The sequence below is a fragment of the Mixophyes fleayi genome, chromosome 5, assembly GCF_038048845.1.
Source record: "Mixophyes fleayi isolate aMixFle1 chromosome 5, aMixFle1.hap1, whole genome shotgun sequence".
In the NCBI taxonomy this organism is placed as follows: Eukaryota; Metazoa; Chordata; class Amphibia; order Anura; family Limnodynastidae; genus Mixophyes; species Mixophyes fleayi.
This window is the reverse complement of record NC_134406.1, coordinates 98,160,621-98,181,376: the sequence shown is the minus strand read 5'-3', so window position 1 is coordinate 98,181,376 and position 20,756 is coordinate 98,160,621. Positions and strand designations below refer to the sequence as shown.

At 38.8% G+C, this 20,756-nt stretch overlaps 1 protein-coding gene across 1 annotated transcript in view; it reads left to right on the top strand.

Moving 5' to 3' along the window:
* The window catches only part of BMPER (BMP binding endothelial regulator), a 165,269-nt gene that overhangs the window by 32,940 nt on the left and 111,573 nt on the right, over positions 1-20,756 (top strand). Inside the window, exon 3 of the mRNA XM_075211287.1 lies at positions 13,056-13,155. Coding sequence (XP_075067388.1) covers positions 13,056-13,155 — 100 coding nt within the window. The remainder of the gene's footprint in view (positions 1-13,055; positions 13,156-20,756) is intronic.

Sequence of the window (20,756 nt, the reverse complement as noted above, 5' to 3'; positions counted from 1 at the left end):
GTACAGGTATAACAAAATATATTTGTATGAATCTATTTCAAACAGTGTTTTGTCCAGCTGCACAGCTGGTATCTCAAACCTCAGATAATCCAGTCTTTTTTAGGGACCATGCAGCTGCTACAATTCTACACTGCTCTGCTTGTTTCATAAGGCAACAGAATGCTACATTCTCTAGGCCAATTTCCAACTAAATATATTACAAAAAACATTGTCCACCTGGTTACAAATACTGATTTTCCTCTGTAACTGCTGCTGTGATACTGGCGATTCTCTCTGGGCGCTTAGAATATGATGTATCTTGTATGACATAAAACAATATTTTCATAACATTTTTCCTTTTCCTTGACTGTGAAAGAAAGAAGCTAGAAACAATTGATTTGTTGTAAGATAGTTTATTCAACAATGAATAAAATATCTTCCACAGTATTCTGTTGTCAACTAGTTTGCAAATGAAAATAAACTGTGAACATAGAACTATATTTTGACAAAATGATACATATTTTACATTCTCATTGTATTATTTTGGTACATAAATGTTAACTAATTCATGATTGGCTTATAACATGGCGTAATAACATCCTTAGTGTTCACTAAAAATGAAAATGAACTTACACTTAAAATACTATCTTTTTAAAAAAAAAAAAAGTAATACTGTTAAAGGGAGAATGTGCTGCAACATTACATATTTAATTTATCCACAATACTTATCAGTTACATTTTAGGTAAAACACAAGTATTCTGATGCTTGATAAAAGCAATTCTCTGTACAGCATTACATATGCTGATATGTTTTGTTGAAGATTTCTGGAAATGTAACAGTGTACTTGCCTTTAAGGATGCTGAAAACATGATAGACTGTTGTGCTCTGTGGGTAAACTATTTTAATGAATAATTTCATGGTGACTAAATCCTAAAAAAAAGAAAAGAAACTTCCTATTAAGTACAAAAGCAGAATTTGTAGCAGGATCCAAATAATTCAAGATTGAAAGTCACTCTGGTAGAGGAATGCACATTATGACATTTTCACTACATTCGTTAGTTAGCCTGTTGCAAAACACAACGGGCCTGTGTCATTAAGGAGAGTAAAGCATAAATGTGGGGCCAGAAGTTGTATTAAAAATGTTCATTCACACAGCAGTGCCGTGGATGTATGATGTATGTTATAGTATATAATTAATGGAGATGCAGTAGCACTGGGCCAATGATCCTGAAGTTTGAGTACTGTGCATGTGGACAGTGAGTTAAAGCATAGTTGCCTACTCTCCCGGAATGTCCGGCAGACTCCCGAATTTTTAGGAGTTCTCCCGGACTCCAGAGAGAGCAGGCAAAAATCCCGGATCCAGATTTCGTCGCTGTTGAAGATGGCGTGGGGCAGGGCTAAACGCATCATCGTGGCCCCGCCCCTGCTGCGATTAGCTAAAATTGCCTGAGATTGACAAGGGCGGAGCCTAACAGAGCACTGCCTTGACCATGCCCCCCTCGATGGAACCCCTGCCGGAACGCTGCCTTCAAAAGTAGGCAAGTATGAGCTAAAGCTTTACTGCATGCACATTAATGTGGCTGTGTGACAGGACCAGCAGAATTTCTATGAGTAACTTAGGTGGTCCCTCCTTGGTCGTTGCACCCCCATCTCCAAATGCTTCTTACCTTAGCTGACAGAAGCCGGCATCTACTGTTTCTCAGACTGGGAGAGTGGTGCTGGGCTGTGACATCATAACCTGGTGCCACACTACTAGTGTATCACAGACATGGAAGAGCTGCACCTCCATGTCAGCAGCCGAAACACAGAGTTGGGGCACCGCAAGGACCTTACATTATATTGTGCTTTTATTTTATCGGCCTTCTCTTTAAGGAATGGAATTTTGAGCTAAAATGTTGTGATTTAGTCAAAAATATAACAATGTTATATAGATGTCTAATCTCCTTGTACCCCTGTGATTCATAGTGAGTAAAGTAAAGTAGAGCATAACTTGCACTAAAATAGATAACAATGGTACATACAGCTTTACTATTTTAAATGATGTAATGCTACCGAATATTTTATTGTGAATATTTTATTTTATATCTGTTCAATTATGTTTTAAGATTTTTGGCCCTTTAACTTTGTGCTGCTTATGTTCACAGGCAGCTGTTTACATTGTGTACATCTATAGTGTAGTATATATAAATAAATGCATTCAAGCATGCGAAATACAGAGCTCAGTAGTCTATAAACCCTGTGTACACCAAACTACAGAATCATTAAAGGTATCTACAGTATGCACTCTGGATTACCCAGAGCTCTTTTCAACATTTAATATATTAAAAACGTCTGTATGTTTAAAAGCGTACATTATGAGAGTGAATGAGTACCAGGGGTTCAACAAATGTAAGGCCATTATTTCAAAGGAGCTGTGGCACGGGGACATAGGCTGTAACTGGTCTTTTCATTTTAATTTCCCTAGGTGACCAATCCTGTTGGAGCCCAATTCTATGTTTTTGTTAAATTAGAAAGAAAAATAGAAAAACTCATAAGAACATGGAACTTGCATACGTAATGAAATTTAAGTCAGTGCAAAGTGTACACACTCAGAATGTTTGCATTTATTGCGTATGTATAGCTGCATTATAAATCTCTAAAGCTGGGCTTTTAACTGACAACCTTCCTGCTGTGACCACTGAAACTAAAATAAGGAAGGTGATACATCTATATGTCAGATGTTATTTCATTACGATTATATGAAACTTGTGTATAGTTTGATAAACTGGATGCCTGTTCAATGACTTGTACCGTTAGGGGCCTTAGTGGTTATTTATCAAAATCTCCTGCTTTAACTTCCTTACATTTTCATTTAGGTTAGCTTGTAAGATAAACCAGGTGCTCTTTTTATTCTTGGTTCAAAATGTTGCACTGAATGTAGCTATATTTGTCTGGTTACAATTATATATGGTTAAGGATTTACTATTACAATAAAACGTGCATAGGTCACACAGGCATTCAGAATAACAGGCATCCAGTGTAAGTAAATACTAATGCAAATAGACAGCTGAATAGACAGACAGGGAGAGGGAGGATAACAGGTAGATAGATAGATAGATAGATAGATAGATAGACAGATAGATTGATTAACTTGCCAACTGGATAACATTTAAATGTGCCTGAATGACCAATGAAATGATTGCTAGTCATATTATTACTTACTGCTACTCTGCAACAGGCTCAGGCCCACAGTCAGCTTGAGGCATTCCTGTGCGGTTCGCTGTGTTCTTCTGTAGCTACACACCAAGTACTGTGTCTACTTTGGCTCCACCTAATGAACTTACATCCAATTACAGTGTTGGAAAAGCTCATACTAGTTAGGCAGGCATCATAGGTCAGTCCAGCAAGGGTGTTTGTTTTCAATCACAATGGCTGACACATTTTCCTGAAAGAAGCCTTTTTCTTGGGCTTTTATAAACTTGGAAGTGTGTTCCCCTAGCTTCCCAATTATAGATCCTGTTCCATGGTTCCTGAGTAAGATAGTTTACTGTATTTGACTACAGTTGATGATCTGGCATTCCTTACCAACTATGATTCTAGCTACTTGCCCCAACATTGACTAGCCATTTGACTAATTGATTGGGCTATGATCTGTGGGACATTTCCACAGGCCGCTTTGAAATCTAGACCTCTTGAAACCTAGAACCACTTACCAGCCACCCAACCGGTAGGATTAGGTAACACATACTTGCCAATTTATGGCAAGTATAATCCGGGAGCCTGCCGGGGAAGGTAGGCGTGCAGGGGGCGGGGCTCTGAAAATCGCCTCATTTTGGTCCCGACCCCATGAAGTAATGCCGCAAAAAGCATCATTTTAAAGCAGGGGTGGGGCCAAACGCAATCGCAACGTTTTGGACCCAATTTCATTTTGTGTGTGCAATTATCCAACAAACAACATGATGATCCTCAAGATACAATAGTTCAGTTAGACCACTGGATCTGCCCACTTCCTAGTGAAGTGGGCAGATCCGGGAGATTGCCACACTCTCCCAGGAGTCTGTGAGACTCACGCAAAATGTGGGAGTCTCCCGGACATTCCGGGAGAGTTGGCAAGTATGAGGTAACATGCTGCAGTTGCATCACAGTTTGGTTCACAGTAGATACAAGTAGCTAAAAGTACATGCAGGATAACGTTTATGGAAAAGTATTTATGAAAAATAAAGATAAAATAAAGCAGATTTGTTATAGGGTATAGTGAGTTCATAAAAATCTATTTGTATATTTGTGTGATCATTACTTAGTTAGATAGCCACATAGTCCACGCGTTTGTCTTAATCGCTGAATGGCTAGTTCTGTACTTCAGTAGATATGCAGGAAAGAAACTTTAAATTAAGAACGAGCTCTTTTTTTACCTACTGTGTATGCTTGGCATTGGATTATGGGGGTGTGATGAGTATCTTAGTCTAGGGCTGGCTGAACCATTAATCAGGCCCTGTAAATATGTAAGAGCCACACTGGACATGTCCATACGTACAGTGGTCTAACTGAACTATTGTATCTTGAGGATCATCATGTTGTTTGTTGGATAATTGCACACACAAAACTATGCAATGATTTTTTATAATGACTGATCCAATGTGATCAGCTCAGGTATTGGTTTTCTAGGACAATTGTTTAGAAGGCCACCACTGTGACAATTTTCTGACAGTTTGCTCAACAAATGTAGAACTGGTCTGCAAAATCAGCAGGTGTGTGGTTATTGTAAGATATTATTTGTTTATGTATATATTGATATTATTTTCTTCAATTCACCACTGTTTGTGAGTCTAATTATTAGCGTTGTAGTCTAGTTTTGGCCCAGTTTTCAGTAATGTTGCTATTGTTAAATTTGACTGCATGTAGCAGCTCATCCTAATGAATAATATTTTCAATGAAAATGATTTGCTCCCAAACACTATAAAAAAAAATCTGCACCCTAAGTTTAGTTCTCCCTGAGGTGTAAAGAGGAAGCTAAGATGATTTAAAGAAAATACATGTGTCAAAGTACTAATCTATCCATAAAAGTAAAAGAAAAACAGGAAATTATCATTTGATTTTAGAAATGCACATCTGTTTCCCCTTCTAATAGTTTATTAGATACTTTGCAAAAATATACTGAACTAATTACAAATTTGAAATTTGTAACACAATTTTATTCAATGTCGAGTATCTAAGATTTTTTTTAAACATCAGCTAAAGGCAGAATCAGATTGTGTATGCATAAAAGGTTTTTGTCCTATATCTGTTCCCCTTTAGTTCCTATCCATAGGTGGCTAATTTATGCCAAATCGGTTTAAAATGACATTGTATGCCTCCACCAATCTCCAGCAATGGCCAAGAATGATTAATACTCATTTTGCCTATGACTGCGATCATTATGTGTTTGAGGTCACTGTACGAGTGCTACTATCTTTATATATATCATTTTAGGTCCATTATTTTATTATTTACAGTAGAAATCTGTATCACCTTAAAATGTGCTTGTTTAGTGTGTGTGAATTGAACTAAGAGTGTTGTTAGACATGAAAGAAAGTCAGATGTCTGTACATACAAGTGTCTTCTGGTTGTTAATGAATCGTACATTTCCTTGAAATAGCGGAACTTCATTTCCCTTTGCAACGCTAAGAAGGATTGAGTTAGGCGGCTGAAATAATAAACTCTTGCAGTTCCCATGTGAGATGTCACTCTTTCCACTTCTGTGCTGTTCTAATGTAATTCCTCACTCGGTTCTAGTTGACACTTATAAAAATGAATTGCAGTGCCATGATAACATGATAACAGAGAAGGGAAGAGGCCGAACACTTTAGAAAAGCATGTTGACTTTAAGGTGCATTAGTAAATGACATGTTAGATTAATTGTTCCTGCTTGTGGTTCCCAATCATTAGCATGTTTACTATTCTTATTTTCTTTGATGACAAAAAAAATGGAATAACAAAAGTATGCTATTAACAATAACAAAACTATGTAATTTACATGTAAGGTCCATATGAGGTCCAGTTTTCAATTAAATAATGCAAGTCCAATGTACTTATTTTTAATACTTCCTCAGTTTCTTTTTACACCTATTGATTCTTCTCCAAAGCACTAAAGTTCAAAACAGCAATGCAAATGATCTTTTGTGAAGTCACCTCCCTAGATTTGGTGTATCTGCATACCTGCAAAGGTAGTCACAGACAAATTTACGGAGCACAGTTTCACCTTGAAATGGACTAGGTGGAGTTGAGTTCTGCTGAGAGTAGTATTTCAGGATAGAAAGGGTTTTTTTTGTTAAAGAGAACTCTGTGATGTTTACTCCAGATATGCAGACAATTACATGCTTTGATCACTTTATGCTGTCAATGGTGATAAGGGTCTATGGTGCTTAAATTTGGACCCACTGCAGGAGGAGATGGTGAGGCAATGCTGGAGGGATTTCTTTGATCAGGTGTCCATAACAGATGTATTCAGCAGTAAGTCAACCTGATATGTGATGTTAAAAGTATATTGGTCAGACCTAACAAAATTAAAACAAGAGAATAATTATTGTACATACTCAGCTCTTTGATGAAAACTGGATGCATCGGTAATATATAATTTCAGGGAGATTTGGGGATAATGTCTTAGGCGAAAAACCTTTTCAGGAAACACCAGTAGGGTAGGTACACTTCTTTGATTTTGGAGAGGATTATGGAATCACTATGGGATGCCTTTTGGATTTGTAAATAGACGACTCTTGAGTCCTTATAAAATGTAAGGAAAGCACCATGGATTTTATTTAAACTGATTTCCTGAAGAGTATTGAACTAGAACGAGCCAGGATATTCAGTTTTCGTATCCTAGTTTCAATAAACCGGGAATATTTTTTTGATAACAGATTGCTGTCAGAATGACAGTAGTTTGTCTAAAAAAAATCACAAGGACATGACGGTTTACCAGTTTATAAATAGTTTTATGACATTCTGCCTACCTGTTTCATGGAGGTATTTCAGAGTACCCTAGATCCAGAGTTACATGCTTGTTTTATGAGAGAATCTGCTCTTAATATCCAAAGGCCCATCTATGGGAACTGGTGTTCCATCGCTTTTCTCAGCTTTTTCACCACATAACAGCTCTAAATGCCATGAAGAATAAAAAGGCTGTTTGTTTCATTGCATTTAGGGTTGCTCCTTAGTACAAGTACTAAAAGTCATAAATTTTGCCATGTAACGCCAGAAAGTCTAAAGAGGTGAGAAGAGGCTAATTCTGGCAATTAACGCAGCAGCCAGGAAAACTGTTTTGCAGGTGTGGTCCTGATTTTATTCTAAGAAAAGTTATTTTACATATTTAGAATGGATTGGCTGGAAGACACATTGGCAAAGGAAACCTCAGTTAAATTGTTTTTTGAGATGTGGGAGCACTATTTGCAAACACAAAATCCCAAATATACCATTTTTTTCTTCCACATCCTGGTATGAGTTGAGAATGCTAAAAAATGTTGTCTGATCATATAGTGGGAGTATTAAACCTGTATGGCTTCCCTCAACAGTAAAATTTAAATGTTTTTGCAATTAAAGGAACTGTTCAAATATGAAGCTGAGAACTCAAATGTGATTCAATTTAAAATTAAAATTTTCATTATTTTGGCATTAACTGCATAGTTGTCATTACTATACAAATGTGTGTTACAGTATTTGCATATAATATGGTGTTATGCCACTTTATGTATGTGAGCATTTTCTTTGTTTCGGGATCAATAAAAACTATATATATATATATATATATATATATATATATATGTGTGAAGATACCGGGTGTATCTGGCCCAATGCTACCCACTTCACACTGGCTGGCCACCCACGGGTGCCTTCCTATGCCAGGGAAGTCTACCCGGTACCTTCTATGATTCGTATGGTCACTCAGGCAAAATGCAGTTATAAAAATACAACAGTATATTTATTGTCATACAAACAACACTAGAATATTATGTACATACAGTAAATAAATGCCAGGCAGATTTACCACATCATCCGTCCCTTACCCCAATAACTTAAGGAGATATAGTCACCTGCTGTCCAGACTTCATGACCCATGGATCCCTCTCAGCTGCATATATAGACGATAGTTAGAAAACGACAATTCAAAACTAGATGCACCTTCATGAATGAAATCCCAGCATGAACACCCTTCCTCCCTGGAGTCGCTCCTCATATCTCAGGTCTAATTTCCACAGTCTTTCTTCGCCCTATGCAACCCCCTGGGTCTATTCTTCTAAACAATTGGTCAGTGCTGGACTAGTGGGAGAGGGCAGTGAAGATGAGCTGTCCTTCCAGAGAACCTCCTCTGTTAGATAGCCTGTCTGTACTAGCCTGGTGTGAAAAATGGACACTAATTAGTTTTCCTACTCAAGCACATGGCAACCTGATCCCTACCCATAATCCCCCTGACATCACTTTAAAGACAATGAATAGCAACCTTACTGCAAGTCATCAATATACAATACACAATATACATATGTACACTGAACTACAATCTCCCCTTAGCCACATGTAATTGGACAATGCAGTTGTAGTCTGGTGAGCTTGGGAACAAAAGCATGGGCTATAAAAAGTACATGCGATAATACACATTATGTGAGAAATGAGAAACTAAATGCTCACAGGGTTATCACACTCATTTCGTCACATATACCTCCCCCTACTTTTTTAGCCCTTGTTCCCCAGTGGCTCCCTAGCCCCAAGTAAACCTTTCTTCCAAGTCCAAAGTCTCTGGCCTGCTGTGGTTTCTCCTGGGTCTGATGGCAAGGTAGACAGTTCCTCAATCTCCCACCAGGGTCCCATGGCTGCAGGCATATCATCCCACCCTGCTGGAGTGGGGGTCTATGCTGCCCTGTGTCATAAGATGAGATAACAATAAAACTGGGCCACTCCTGTGCACACATCCATGGTAGGAGAGTTGTAGTCAAACATCCCTTGTCGACCCTTAATTGCTGAACTGCAAATAGTCCCTTGGCCTGTTCTCTGTTTCTGGAGGCCATGCTCCCCTCCCCCACATATTCGAGTGAAAACTGCCAAGTGGCAGGCAAACTTTCTGGCTCCTTGTCCGTTTGTTTCTGGCAAAAATCCAATCCCTCCTCCCCCAAACACTCAAGGGTCAACTGCCCAGTGGCAGGCAAGCGTGGGGGCTCCATTAATTCTTTGCTTATGGGGAATCCTCTGTCCCCCTCCCAAACCACTTGTGGGTGCCCTTGTAAGTATGTTGGTGTGCATGTCCCCTCCCCTGCTACCACATCCAACTGTTGCACTTCTTCCCCCGCCTCTGGCGCATCAGGGTAGTGTGAATCCTCATTGGACACAGACTTGTCCTCCTGGCAGCAAAACAAAGTGGATGGTCCACTGCAGGCCTCTGGTATTGGGTCCTGGATTCCCAGATTTGGAGCTGGAGTGCGATGCTTCAAAGCTTGTGGGGCTGGTGAATATTGCTGTGCTGGTGCCCTCTCAGACACCCACTCAGTCAACATCTCCTCATCTGCCAATTCTGCATAGGGGAAGGCATAAGTGTAGTTTTCCCAGGGCCCCATGGTAGTGGCCTCTGACATGACAATTCCTTTATCCTCTCCCATTAATTCTGTCATACAGTCAGTAATCATGATTTCTGCTGAGATCATATGTTGAGCAAGTTTATGATTCTCTTCTGCCACAATTGGGTACAGCTGTACATCACTTGCCCCAGAGAGCACACAAACGGTATACTGCGTTACTTCATTAACCAAAACATTTTCAGGCACAACAGGGGTGGATAACTGGTCTTTTCTGTAATTCTGTTCTAACTCAGACACAGTCTCAGGTTCCAATAGCACTGGCAAATTATCAGAAGATGCTACTACATGGTACTTACTTGGAAGCTCTTTTCCATCCAAGTCACCAAATGGGGGGATTTCTCCTAATCCTTTCTGAGTTGTCAGAGGTACAACATCCTCACCAAGCAGTTCTTCTCCAGTCTCCCCCAAGATAGTAGATTGGGCAACTGTGTATAATCCATTGGGATGGACCTCCCCCTGATTAACAGACTGAGCAGCCATTTTTTTTAGAGTGTGACAAAAGATATTGCAATTGCCATTTTTCAGTATTCACTCGATAACACTGATCCTGCCACATTTCAGTGTCCGTAAGTCCTTGTCGCCATATCTCATCCTCTGCTTCTTCAAAACTCTGTTGCAGACATTGTATTTGTTCTCAGAGAGGTATGTGGGGACCCAAAGTGAGCATCCATTTCCTATAGACACTGAAGGCATTGATGGGATTCTCCTGATCTTTTAAAAGACGTTTGAGGATATCCCTGTACGTGCAGTACAGGTAAGGTACACCCCGGATCTTGCATTCCACTATCAGCTCCTCCATACTCATTGCCTATAATGGATCTGTAGAATCTGCTAATGGGACAGATTCTATTAGTACATTTGCAGGGGATTCATCAGGCATGTCCCTGTGCTGTAACAGTCTATTTACGTCTTATTTTTACTGCTGATTATTGTTGTATCTGGATTCTCCCTTGGCCAGATTCTGCATAGTACAAATAACTTCATGTGTAAAATCATCCCATTCTGGTTCATCCCAAAAATTACAGGCACTTGCCTCCTCTTTCAACATTAGGAACACATCCAACAGGTTCTCCAATTTCTCCTGTAGACTGGCTCCTTCCCACATAATAATCTTTGGGCACTCCTCATCCCAATAATCCAAAATGTGCTGCATTGTGGTGGGGTGGTGCAACACATCCATATCCCCATCCTGCAGACACTCCCAAAGTCCTTTATCCCAGTACACCATTCTCCTGGTTGTACTGGACTGCTTCATCCCTTCCTTTGGGAACTTTTTCAACACTGGGCTGTGATCTTCACTCTTGTTCTTAGAGCTCACACCCATTTTACTTCCAGGGTTCACCTCACTGTGATTTCCCCTCTTTGAGACACGGTTCCATCTTCCACTCTCCTCTGGCGGGTGCGTTACACCACTCCATCCGACAACTGGCATTGGTCTTGGTGAAGTAAGACTTGCATGCAGCTGCTCGGCCATGAAAACCCATTCCATTAAGCTCCTGCCGCACAGTTTTTGCACTTACATTAATGCCAGTTTAAGTTTGAAACTCTTCAGCTATGGAATCAGCAGAGGGTTGGCGACTTTTATGCCCCATGCACCTTAGCTGTCGTTGACCCCGTTGTGTGATTTTACGTGGTCTCCCGCTTTGTGTCTGAGTTGCTGTTGTTCCTAAACGCTTCCACTTTCTAATAAAATGAAATTTCACAAACCATCTTTTTGCAAAGGTGGCAGCCCGTCACAGTACCATGCTTGGAGTCACTGAGCTCTTCAGAACAACCCATCTTGTATCACAAATGTTTGCAAATGGAGACTGTATGGCTAGGTACTTGATTTTATACACCCCTGGTAACGGGTCTGATTGAAACACCTCAATTCAGTAATCGACAGGTGTGGTCAAATACTTTTGTCTATATATATTCATATATATATAAATACAAATATACATATATGTATGTATATATATATATATATATATATATATATATATATATAAAACTATATATATATATATATATATATATATATATATATATATATATATTGTAACAAAGGGAGGCATTTAGCTTGCAATATGCAGAGAAAGCATGGAAGCAGCGTAAAACATTTGTGCAGTAATGCACCAAGATTGGTGATAAACCAGGTAAAGACTTATGTGTGATAAACAGTAGTTTAGAATTTGGCTAACTTACATGGTTAGAAATGTTCCTCCTCACAGCAAACAGACAGGGTGTGTCTGTGTTAGTGCAAACAGAACCATTGGTGGAAGTTTACTCTTAAAGGGAAGGTGGGTGTGTCACCTGCCCATCAAGCTTAGGCTGGGGGAGGAGTATCATGTATAAAAGCTTGCTTGTTTCATCGCTCAGGGAGACCAACGCTGGGGAAGCTGGCTGGTCTTTAGAGAGCTGGTCTTTGTCTAGCTAGCGTTTAGGGTCTCCAGAATCGGTGTAAAATCTGTATGGTGTCAAAACATTTATCATCCTGACAATAAAACTGCATAAAAAGGAAGAAGTTGTTCGCGTGTGCTTCAGCAGTAGCGGTCTCGTGCCACAATATATAATATATATATATATATATATATATATATATATGTACATCTAACTGTATATATCTGTATATAGCTATATATATATATATATATATATATATATATATATACAAATTGGGAGTTACATTTTCCACACCAGAGAGACACGTTTGCTTTTATAAACACAGTGACTTTTTCCTGTAAGCTGACTGACGTGGAGATGGAAGAGTTATAAACAGGAATGCATAAGAGTAGGCAATGTATCAGACCCCCACTTCAGTGACCCAGAGTTGCGTTCTTCTTAGAGTGCATTTTAACTTTCAATCCTGAAAAAAATAATTGTAATTGGTAATAGACTAATATAAAAAGTTATATATAACCATTAACTTTCCACTTCTGGGTTTGTTAACCTTTTTTAAGCCAATTCACACATTTATTTTCGGAATTAATTTTCTCTGCAACCCATTGTTCACTTACTAATTAAAACATATTTCCTTTTAATTACTTTAAAGTTGATAGCCCATAATTGTGAGAGAGGATCATGGGACCCCACCACTGATCAGGTCTAAGCTGTGCGCATAGGCATACCTATAGCCATAGCCATCCATGCGACCGATATGAGATCCAGCAGCACAGGGGTCCCAGTCTCAGAGGAACAAATGTGCTTTAAAGTATAAAGCAAAATAACCTTAAAGGTAATCATGGGAACCACTATAAATATCAATCCATGTTTTTCCAACCATCACTTAAGAACACTTTATGTTATCTAAATTTAGACGTGCAGTTTTGTGGCAATTTTTTTTTTTTTATAATTACTAGATTGTATTTGATTGCCAAGGGATCGGAATCTTTATATAACCTTTCTTTCGAAGCATATAGGTAGTTTTAAAAATATAAATTCTGTAATCTCAATAAATGCTTATTGCAAAACCATATAAATAATTGTATGTTAAGTTTGTCTTTTTCATGTCATTGTAGAACAAAGAAGTGACCTGCAAGAGAGAGAAGTGTCCAGTGGTCTCCAAGGATTGTGCTTTGGTTATAAAACAGAGAGGAGCTTGCTGTGAACGCTGTAAAGGTGCAGTTTTTTCCAGTGGTATCTTTCCCTTCCTTTCTCAGAGTGACAAATACTTACCTTATACTTACCTACTCACCCGGAACATCAATGAGACTCGCAAATTTCAGGAATCCTCCTGGACTCCCAGAGTGGAGTAGGTCACTTTCCCTGTTTCCTCCTTTCTTTCTTTTAAAGAATCCAAGTGGGGCCTTGATAACACCATTTGCGTCACGCTCCAACACTTGCGTTTGGGGCTACAAAAGTAGGCAAGCAGGGAGTAAAGTAAAGTCTAACAATAGAGATTGTCCAATTGTCAGTCTGTGTGCTTTTTACAGGACACACATCTTTGCTGCAGTCAAGTTAATGGAAAGAGGAGAAAAACAAATAGTCATGTATAGACTGGGGGCAATTTGGGGGCCAGGGGTTACACATGCTATAGGGGGTAGAGTAGTGAATGCTTTGTGGATAAGACTTTGTATTTTATATTTAAGGACAGAGATGGTCAGTGTATGTATTGTCAGATAGATGAATAGAGGGAAGATTAAACAGTTTAATTGCAACAAAGCAAGAAATCTTCTGTAATCCCTCCTGACCCCTCATTTTTCTTATATGTTATACGGTCAGATTTAGTCCCATTTACTACCATGTATAAGAACTGCAGTTATTGATGGGACTGAGGGTATCTGTGTTAACAGCAAGGATTTATATTTTATAGACCAAATGGTGTCAATATTTAATTTTTGTACATAAATAACACTGTCTGCAAATATATTTAAAATATTGAATATGTTCCCATAGTAATAATAATATATAAAACATTCAAATCAAATCTACACATTAGATATCAAACTGTATATTTAATTATGAATACAGAGTAGAGGTCGGGTGACAATTACGGTGGAGCATGCGACGTGGTGATTCATGCTATTTGGCCCGGTCCATGTGGCATAAAACTGCAATAACATCATCGCACCACAGGGGGTGGAGCTAAATTGACATGAATCACAGTAAATAGAGTCATTGAGACCCCGCGTTACATTCACTTCATGTCTATGCGGGAGGGTGGCCTGCTCTCCTGGAAGTTCGGGGGAATTACCCGAAATGTGGGAGTCTCCCGTAGTCAAGTATAATCTAATTAAGTCACTCAATGTGGCGATAAGAATATATGTGACACTTTATAGTAAAGAGTGTGCTCTCATACAAGTCATGTATATCTGAGGAGTTAGTGCATATTTTACTGGAGTTTAGCATCACTTTTTATGTAACCCTCTAATTATAAAGATAACAAATTGATTCATCAACATGTGAGCGTATCAAAATTTCAAGGCAATCTGAGCAAAATGTTAAGCATTGGATCATTTTGATGAAATGAATAGAGCATTTCACAGGACATGCAATAGGATGAAACACTTGAGTGTCTCAATGGATAGTTAAGGCAATGTAATGGTGTTAGTTAGAGATTTTATCACATCAGTGCTTCAAGATCACATATTATAATAATACATCACTACCTGAAATCAGCAGCTTTGAAAACCCAACAGACACATTTAATTCTGATGAAATAGCACAAGACCCTTTGGCATCATCTTGTGTTTTTGTGTTGGCCCATCCAGTGCTGTCTCTAAGGATGAATTTATCAAATGTTATATAAACCATTTGTGGCAGATGTTTCTTCTCAGTTTATTTCTCATGTCAACTGTAATTGTTACATGTAAAAAAGGAAGGGAAGGGTATCCTAGTAGCGAATATCAATGGACGAGGACTACAGTATACATTTAGACTGTGGCTTAGTCTGGTTTGTGTTTATTAGATGACTCATCCATAGAATGCACATCAAACTGAAGGCCAATTCTTCTGAGTTTATCTGATCATCTCTGAATCCTTTCTTAACCCTTTAGCCCCTCAGTGCCAAACATTATTGAGTACATGACCAATAATAACATTACTAAAACAACAGCATGTTGGAAAATGAAATCATTACTTAAAATATTGACTTTGTCATATTTTGATAACCACATTGAAAGGTTGTATAATGTAGCAAGGCACATACTTTTGATATTAGAAATGACAACTAGAAATGTTGGGTTTCTGGAAGTTAGATTCTTATCATTGTTAAAAGAATGCAGGTCTTGTTTCATGGGTCATTGTTCACTGTCTTTTGCTGTTTTCAGCCTAATTTAGACTTCATCAAAGCAGTTATTTCATTTTTTGCATACTTATCAGAGATATGGAGCATGCCAATATTATTTTGACAATGTCTTGGTGCCACATGTGACATTTCATCAGCCAATTGTGAACCAAATTGACCTGACAAACCTGTAAATGTGAACCCAAAACAATCAGATCTGCCCAACCATAATATGATTATAATTTACAAATCAATCTGTTTGGTCAATCACCCTATTGGCATATACACGGATCAGCTACAACATTAAAACCACTAACAAGTTAAGTGAATAACATTGATTATCTCATTAAAATGGCATCTGGCAAAGAGTGGGATATATTAGGCAGCAAGTGAACAGTCAGTTCTTGATGTGTTGGAAACAGGAAAAATGGGCAAGTGTAAGGATCTGAACAATTTTGACAAGGGCCAAATTGTGATGGCTAGACACTGGGTCAGAGCTTCTCCAAAATGTCAGGTCTTGTAGATGTTCCCAGTATGCAGTGGTAATTACCTACCAAAAGTGGTCCAAGGAAGGACAACCGTGGAACCAACGACAGGGCCATCGGCGCCCAAGGCTCATTGATGCGCTTGGGGAGCAAAGGCTAGTCCATCTGGTTCATCCCACAGAAGAGCTACTGCAGCACAAATTGCTGAGAAGTTAATGCTCCCTATGATAGAAAGGTGTCAGAACACACAGTGCATCGCAGTTACTTCAGACCAGTCAGAGGGACCATGCTGACCTCTGTCCACTGCCAAAAACACCTACAATGGGCATGTAAGCGCCAGAACTGTGAACATCATGTGGACGGCTGGATGCATGGGCATCGTTTACCTGGGGAAGAGATAGCACCACAATGTACTATGGGAAGAAGGAAAGCCTGTGAAGGCAGTGTGATGCTCTGGGCAGTGTCTGCTAGGAAAGTTTGGGTCCTGCCATTCATGTGAATGTTACTTTGACAAGCACCGCCTACCTACACATTGTTGCAGACCAAGTTTACCCCTTCATGGCAACAGTATTTCCTGATGGCAGTGGCCTCTTTCAGCAGGATAATGCACCCTGCACAATGCAAAAATGATTCTGGAATGGTTTGAGGAACATGATAAAGAGTTCAAGGTGTTGACTTGGCCTCCAAATTCCCCAGATCTCAATCCGATCAAGTATCTGTGAGATGTGCTTTAAAAACAAGTCTGAGTCATGGAGGCCCCACCTCGCAACATACAGGACTTAAAGGATCTGCTACTAATGTTTTGGTGCCAAATACCACAGGACACCTTTAGAGGTCTTGTGGAGCCCATGCCTCCACAGGTCAGAGCTGTTTTGTCGGCACGAGGGGGACCCACACACTGTTAGGCAGGTGGTTTTAATGTTGTGGCTGCTCAGTGTATTTGCAGTCATCAGTATACAAGATTTTGTGGCCTTTCCCTTGCTTTCCAGTCAATTGGGAGCCATGACCAAATGACTTAATTTGTAATTTGGCCTTCCACAAGTGTGGCAATCATCCACAGAACAGGTTATTCAGTGATTGCTTTGAACATTTGGATTGTCTTTTGTGTGATTATTTTTAAGTTAATGCATTCGTCTGCTGTGCCAAATTCCATGGTTAGCATTTGAATCATTGAGAAAATAACCAATGGGGAAGTTACCTCTGTCCAGAAAAACAATACAGTAGTCCCTTAATTGTCATAGATGAGCTCCTATAGGTTGTTTGAGGGCCACATTGGTCTACATGAGCCAGATAATTGGGGTTTGCCACTTAGCTAAGCATACATATTTAATATAAAGATTCAGTAAGCCTAACACTATTACTATCCCCCTCAAAACATTTCTATTTATTATGGCTTCATTTATGAAACTTCAGGGAATACTAATTGAAGATGTTTTGGTATGTAAGCAATGTCTGCTTCACCAAGGGTAGCCCAAAGGTTTTTGATCCTGTTAATGCAGTTCCTAAACCTGTATACTAACTTTTATAACAAACTCCTCTTCTTGACAGATTTTGCAATCTTCTCTTTATTTACTGTAGTATTAAGGAATACCTGGTTCTAAATTGTTGCTTCATACATTGCAAAGGCATCTCATGCTGAGTTATCTAGAGACTGTAGCGATCACAGGATATAGTGATCACTATAGTCAACTGACCCTATTTTAGTAAACTACTGTGATGTCACTTTGGCCAAAAATGCCATTCTTACTTTGGTAATGATTACACAGGTCTGCAAAAAAAAATTTTTGGACAGCTGTTTTGGTTTAGTTGACTGATTCTTACGTTTTTTGGTGTGCTGAATCCAAAAATGACAGCTGTTCTGTCCTGGGATGTCAGGTTTTCGAACAAACGGGTAGTCATCGTTTAAAAAAATCTCTTAACGCAAATATTTTATTTACATGAAAAATATTAACTCATTTGCACAGGTGACGACAAAATTAACACCACACTCAAGTAGATTGCTTGTGAAATCGTCTTCTTTTAAACTCTAAACTTCTTTTTGAGCTTTTCCTCTTGTAGGTGGCTTCCGGAAGATCCCTGTACAACATCCAGCAGTAGTCAGCCATCATCGTAACACTCCATTTACCTTGATACCTTCTTTCCATTTCTTTTATATCCTGATGGAAACGTTCTCCCTGCTCTTCACTCACTGCTCCCAAATTTTCAGGAAAATAATCAAGGTGTGAGTTGAGAAAATAGACTTTTAAACTCATGGAGCAACCAAGCTTGTGGAACGCTTTCAACATTGTTTCCACCATTTCCTTGTAATTTGGGTCCATTTGGTTTCCCAAAAAGTTTTTTTATGACCACAGTAAAGGCAACCCACACTTCTTTTTGAGTTGGAGTCATTGAACTGATGAAGTCTTTGTTGGATGTGAGTTTTCTAATATCCGGGCCAACAAAAACCCCCTCTTTCAGTTTTGCCTCCGTTAAACCAAGAATCTTGGATCCCAAGTACTTGAAGCATTCCCTATGTTTGGGAAGTGCCTTAACAAATTGCTTCATTAATCCTAATTGTATATGGAGTGGTGGTAATAAAACCTTCTCAGGGGGTACCAATGTATCTCTGAGAACATACTTTTCACCAACAACTAGACTTCTTGGTGGCCAATTTTTTTGCTTCCAGTGATTTTGTCAGTCTCTACTGTCCCATAAACATAGAAAACAAGGGTATTTGGTGTACCCAGCCTGTTGTCCCAGCAGCATACACAATACTTTTAAATCCCCACATACCAACCAGTTTTGGTTTTTATAACCCACTTTCTTGAGTACCAACTCCAAGTTCTCATAAGTCTCCTTCAAGTACACCGAATGAGCAACAGGAATGGACGCATAACGGCCACCATTGTGAAGTAAAACTGCTTATTTACTAAACTGCAGATTTAAAAAGTGAAAATGTTGCCTATAGCAACCAATCAGATTCTAGTTTCATTTATTTAGTACATACTACAAACTGACAGCTAGAATCTGGTTGCTATAGGCAACATCTCCACTTTTTAAAACCTGCAGTTTAGTAAATATGCCTCAAAGAGTCTAAATAAATATAGTTATTCTGGAACAGTTGTCACATAAACTAAAATGCCTGCATATTGCTCTTAGTAAACAATAATAAACATTTCCAACTTATAAACAAAACTAATACTCTTTGTTCGCACTTACATTTATGGCTTCTTTAACATTCACTCATTAAAAAAACTGGAATGTTAAATGTATTTATTTCCATATATGGAATACATTACCTTAAAAGCTATGTTTGAAATTCAAAGCATTTTTTTAATACAAAATGGCAGTGGTACGACTATATATAGGCTGTGGTTTGTAAAACAAGGGGAGGAAATATGAAGCGCAATGATTCCTACATAAGTATTATGGCTCAGATGTTTTACATTGTACTGGTTTAATGGATAATATTTTCCATTAGTTTCCTGCAGTGCTATGACCTTACCAAGTAGGAAATAATAACCTCAACTGAGCTTCCATTTCCATTAAGCCATTTGCAGACCTCTGACTTCTATCAAAATATGAAATAAATACACCCTAGAAGTGTATTTTATGCTAATGTGTAAATTATCTCTCTTACAATTGTCCTGTTACCATAAGAATACATAGTTATTCTGAAAGCATAATTAATAATTTTTCTAGCTCACCGTGTTAAGAAGTATATTACATTTTCATATCACTGAAGATAGAGTGGAAGAAGACACCTTTTTTAGGGCTGAAACTGTCTTTTTCCATCTTGAATGACAATGACACTGGGAAGGGGCTGACCAGAAATATTAAAAGGCGATGGACATGTGGACTTTAGCCCATACTTGCCAATCTTTGACAAGTTAATTCCGGGAGATCCCAGGCAGGGGGCGTGGTAATTTGCGTCATTTTGGCTCCGCCCCGTGACAAAATGCCAGGTTTTTTACCGCGGGGAGGGGGCCAAAATGACGCGATTCACAGCGAATCGCGTCATTTTGAGGAGCATGTTGCCATATGCGGGATATTTGCCTCCCGGGAGACCTACCCGAATTTGGTGAGTCTCTCGGACATTCCGGGAGAGTTGGCAAGTATGCTTTAGCCCTATTTATTATGTTTCACCCCAATTTAAAAAAAAATGTCATTGGGGTAGCTGAGTGCTTTAAAGGAAGGGGCTAGCCGGGTAGACATCAGAGAGGCGGCAAAGTGTAATGTGGGTAAAAAATGTACTGTTGGAATATGAGTGGCAAGGCAATATATACTGTTTGATTTCTACCTGCAATTTCATGTATTCCTATCAGAACATGAAAGTGAACCCACATAGATGATCTGTTTTTACATTTTGATTCTTTTAATTGACTTTCCACATACATTTTTATAAATCAGACACTACTAGATTGTGCTACAAATACTATCAAGTGATAAATCTTCCGTTGATACTGTGGGGGAATATTAACATATTGAATTTGGGAAATTTGGAATTTGGAAATAAGAGAAGAAATTTAATTATAAACAAGCACGAAGAGACGCAGAAGCGGCGCAAATGTACAGAGGAATGTATGCATTTAAAAGTCACTCAGCTATGCGTCACTAATATCAATGTTTCCTATTAAACTGATGGGGGCAGATTCAATTCCCCGCGTTGTTCTTTAGAACAATGCAGGCCGCGCATTATTACCGTTACTACGGTCATTTCAAAGTGGAATTTTGCTCACGGCTCACAGAGCTGTGAGCAAAAATCAGCTGAGAAATTACTGTAGTAACGGTAATAATGCGCGGCCTGCATTGTTCTAAAGAACAACGCTGGGGTAATAACGGTAATAATGCACAGCTACTACCATAGTAATGATAAAAGTGCGTGGGCCGCAATGTTCTTTAGAATTGAATCTGCCCCATAGACAGCATTTTCATCAATATTACCAACCAATATAACCAATAAAAGTGCAGCCTCCACTCTTTGTAGACAACATATATAATTTTTAAGAGGAAATTACCTTTCAAAGTTG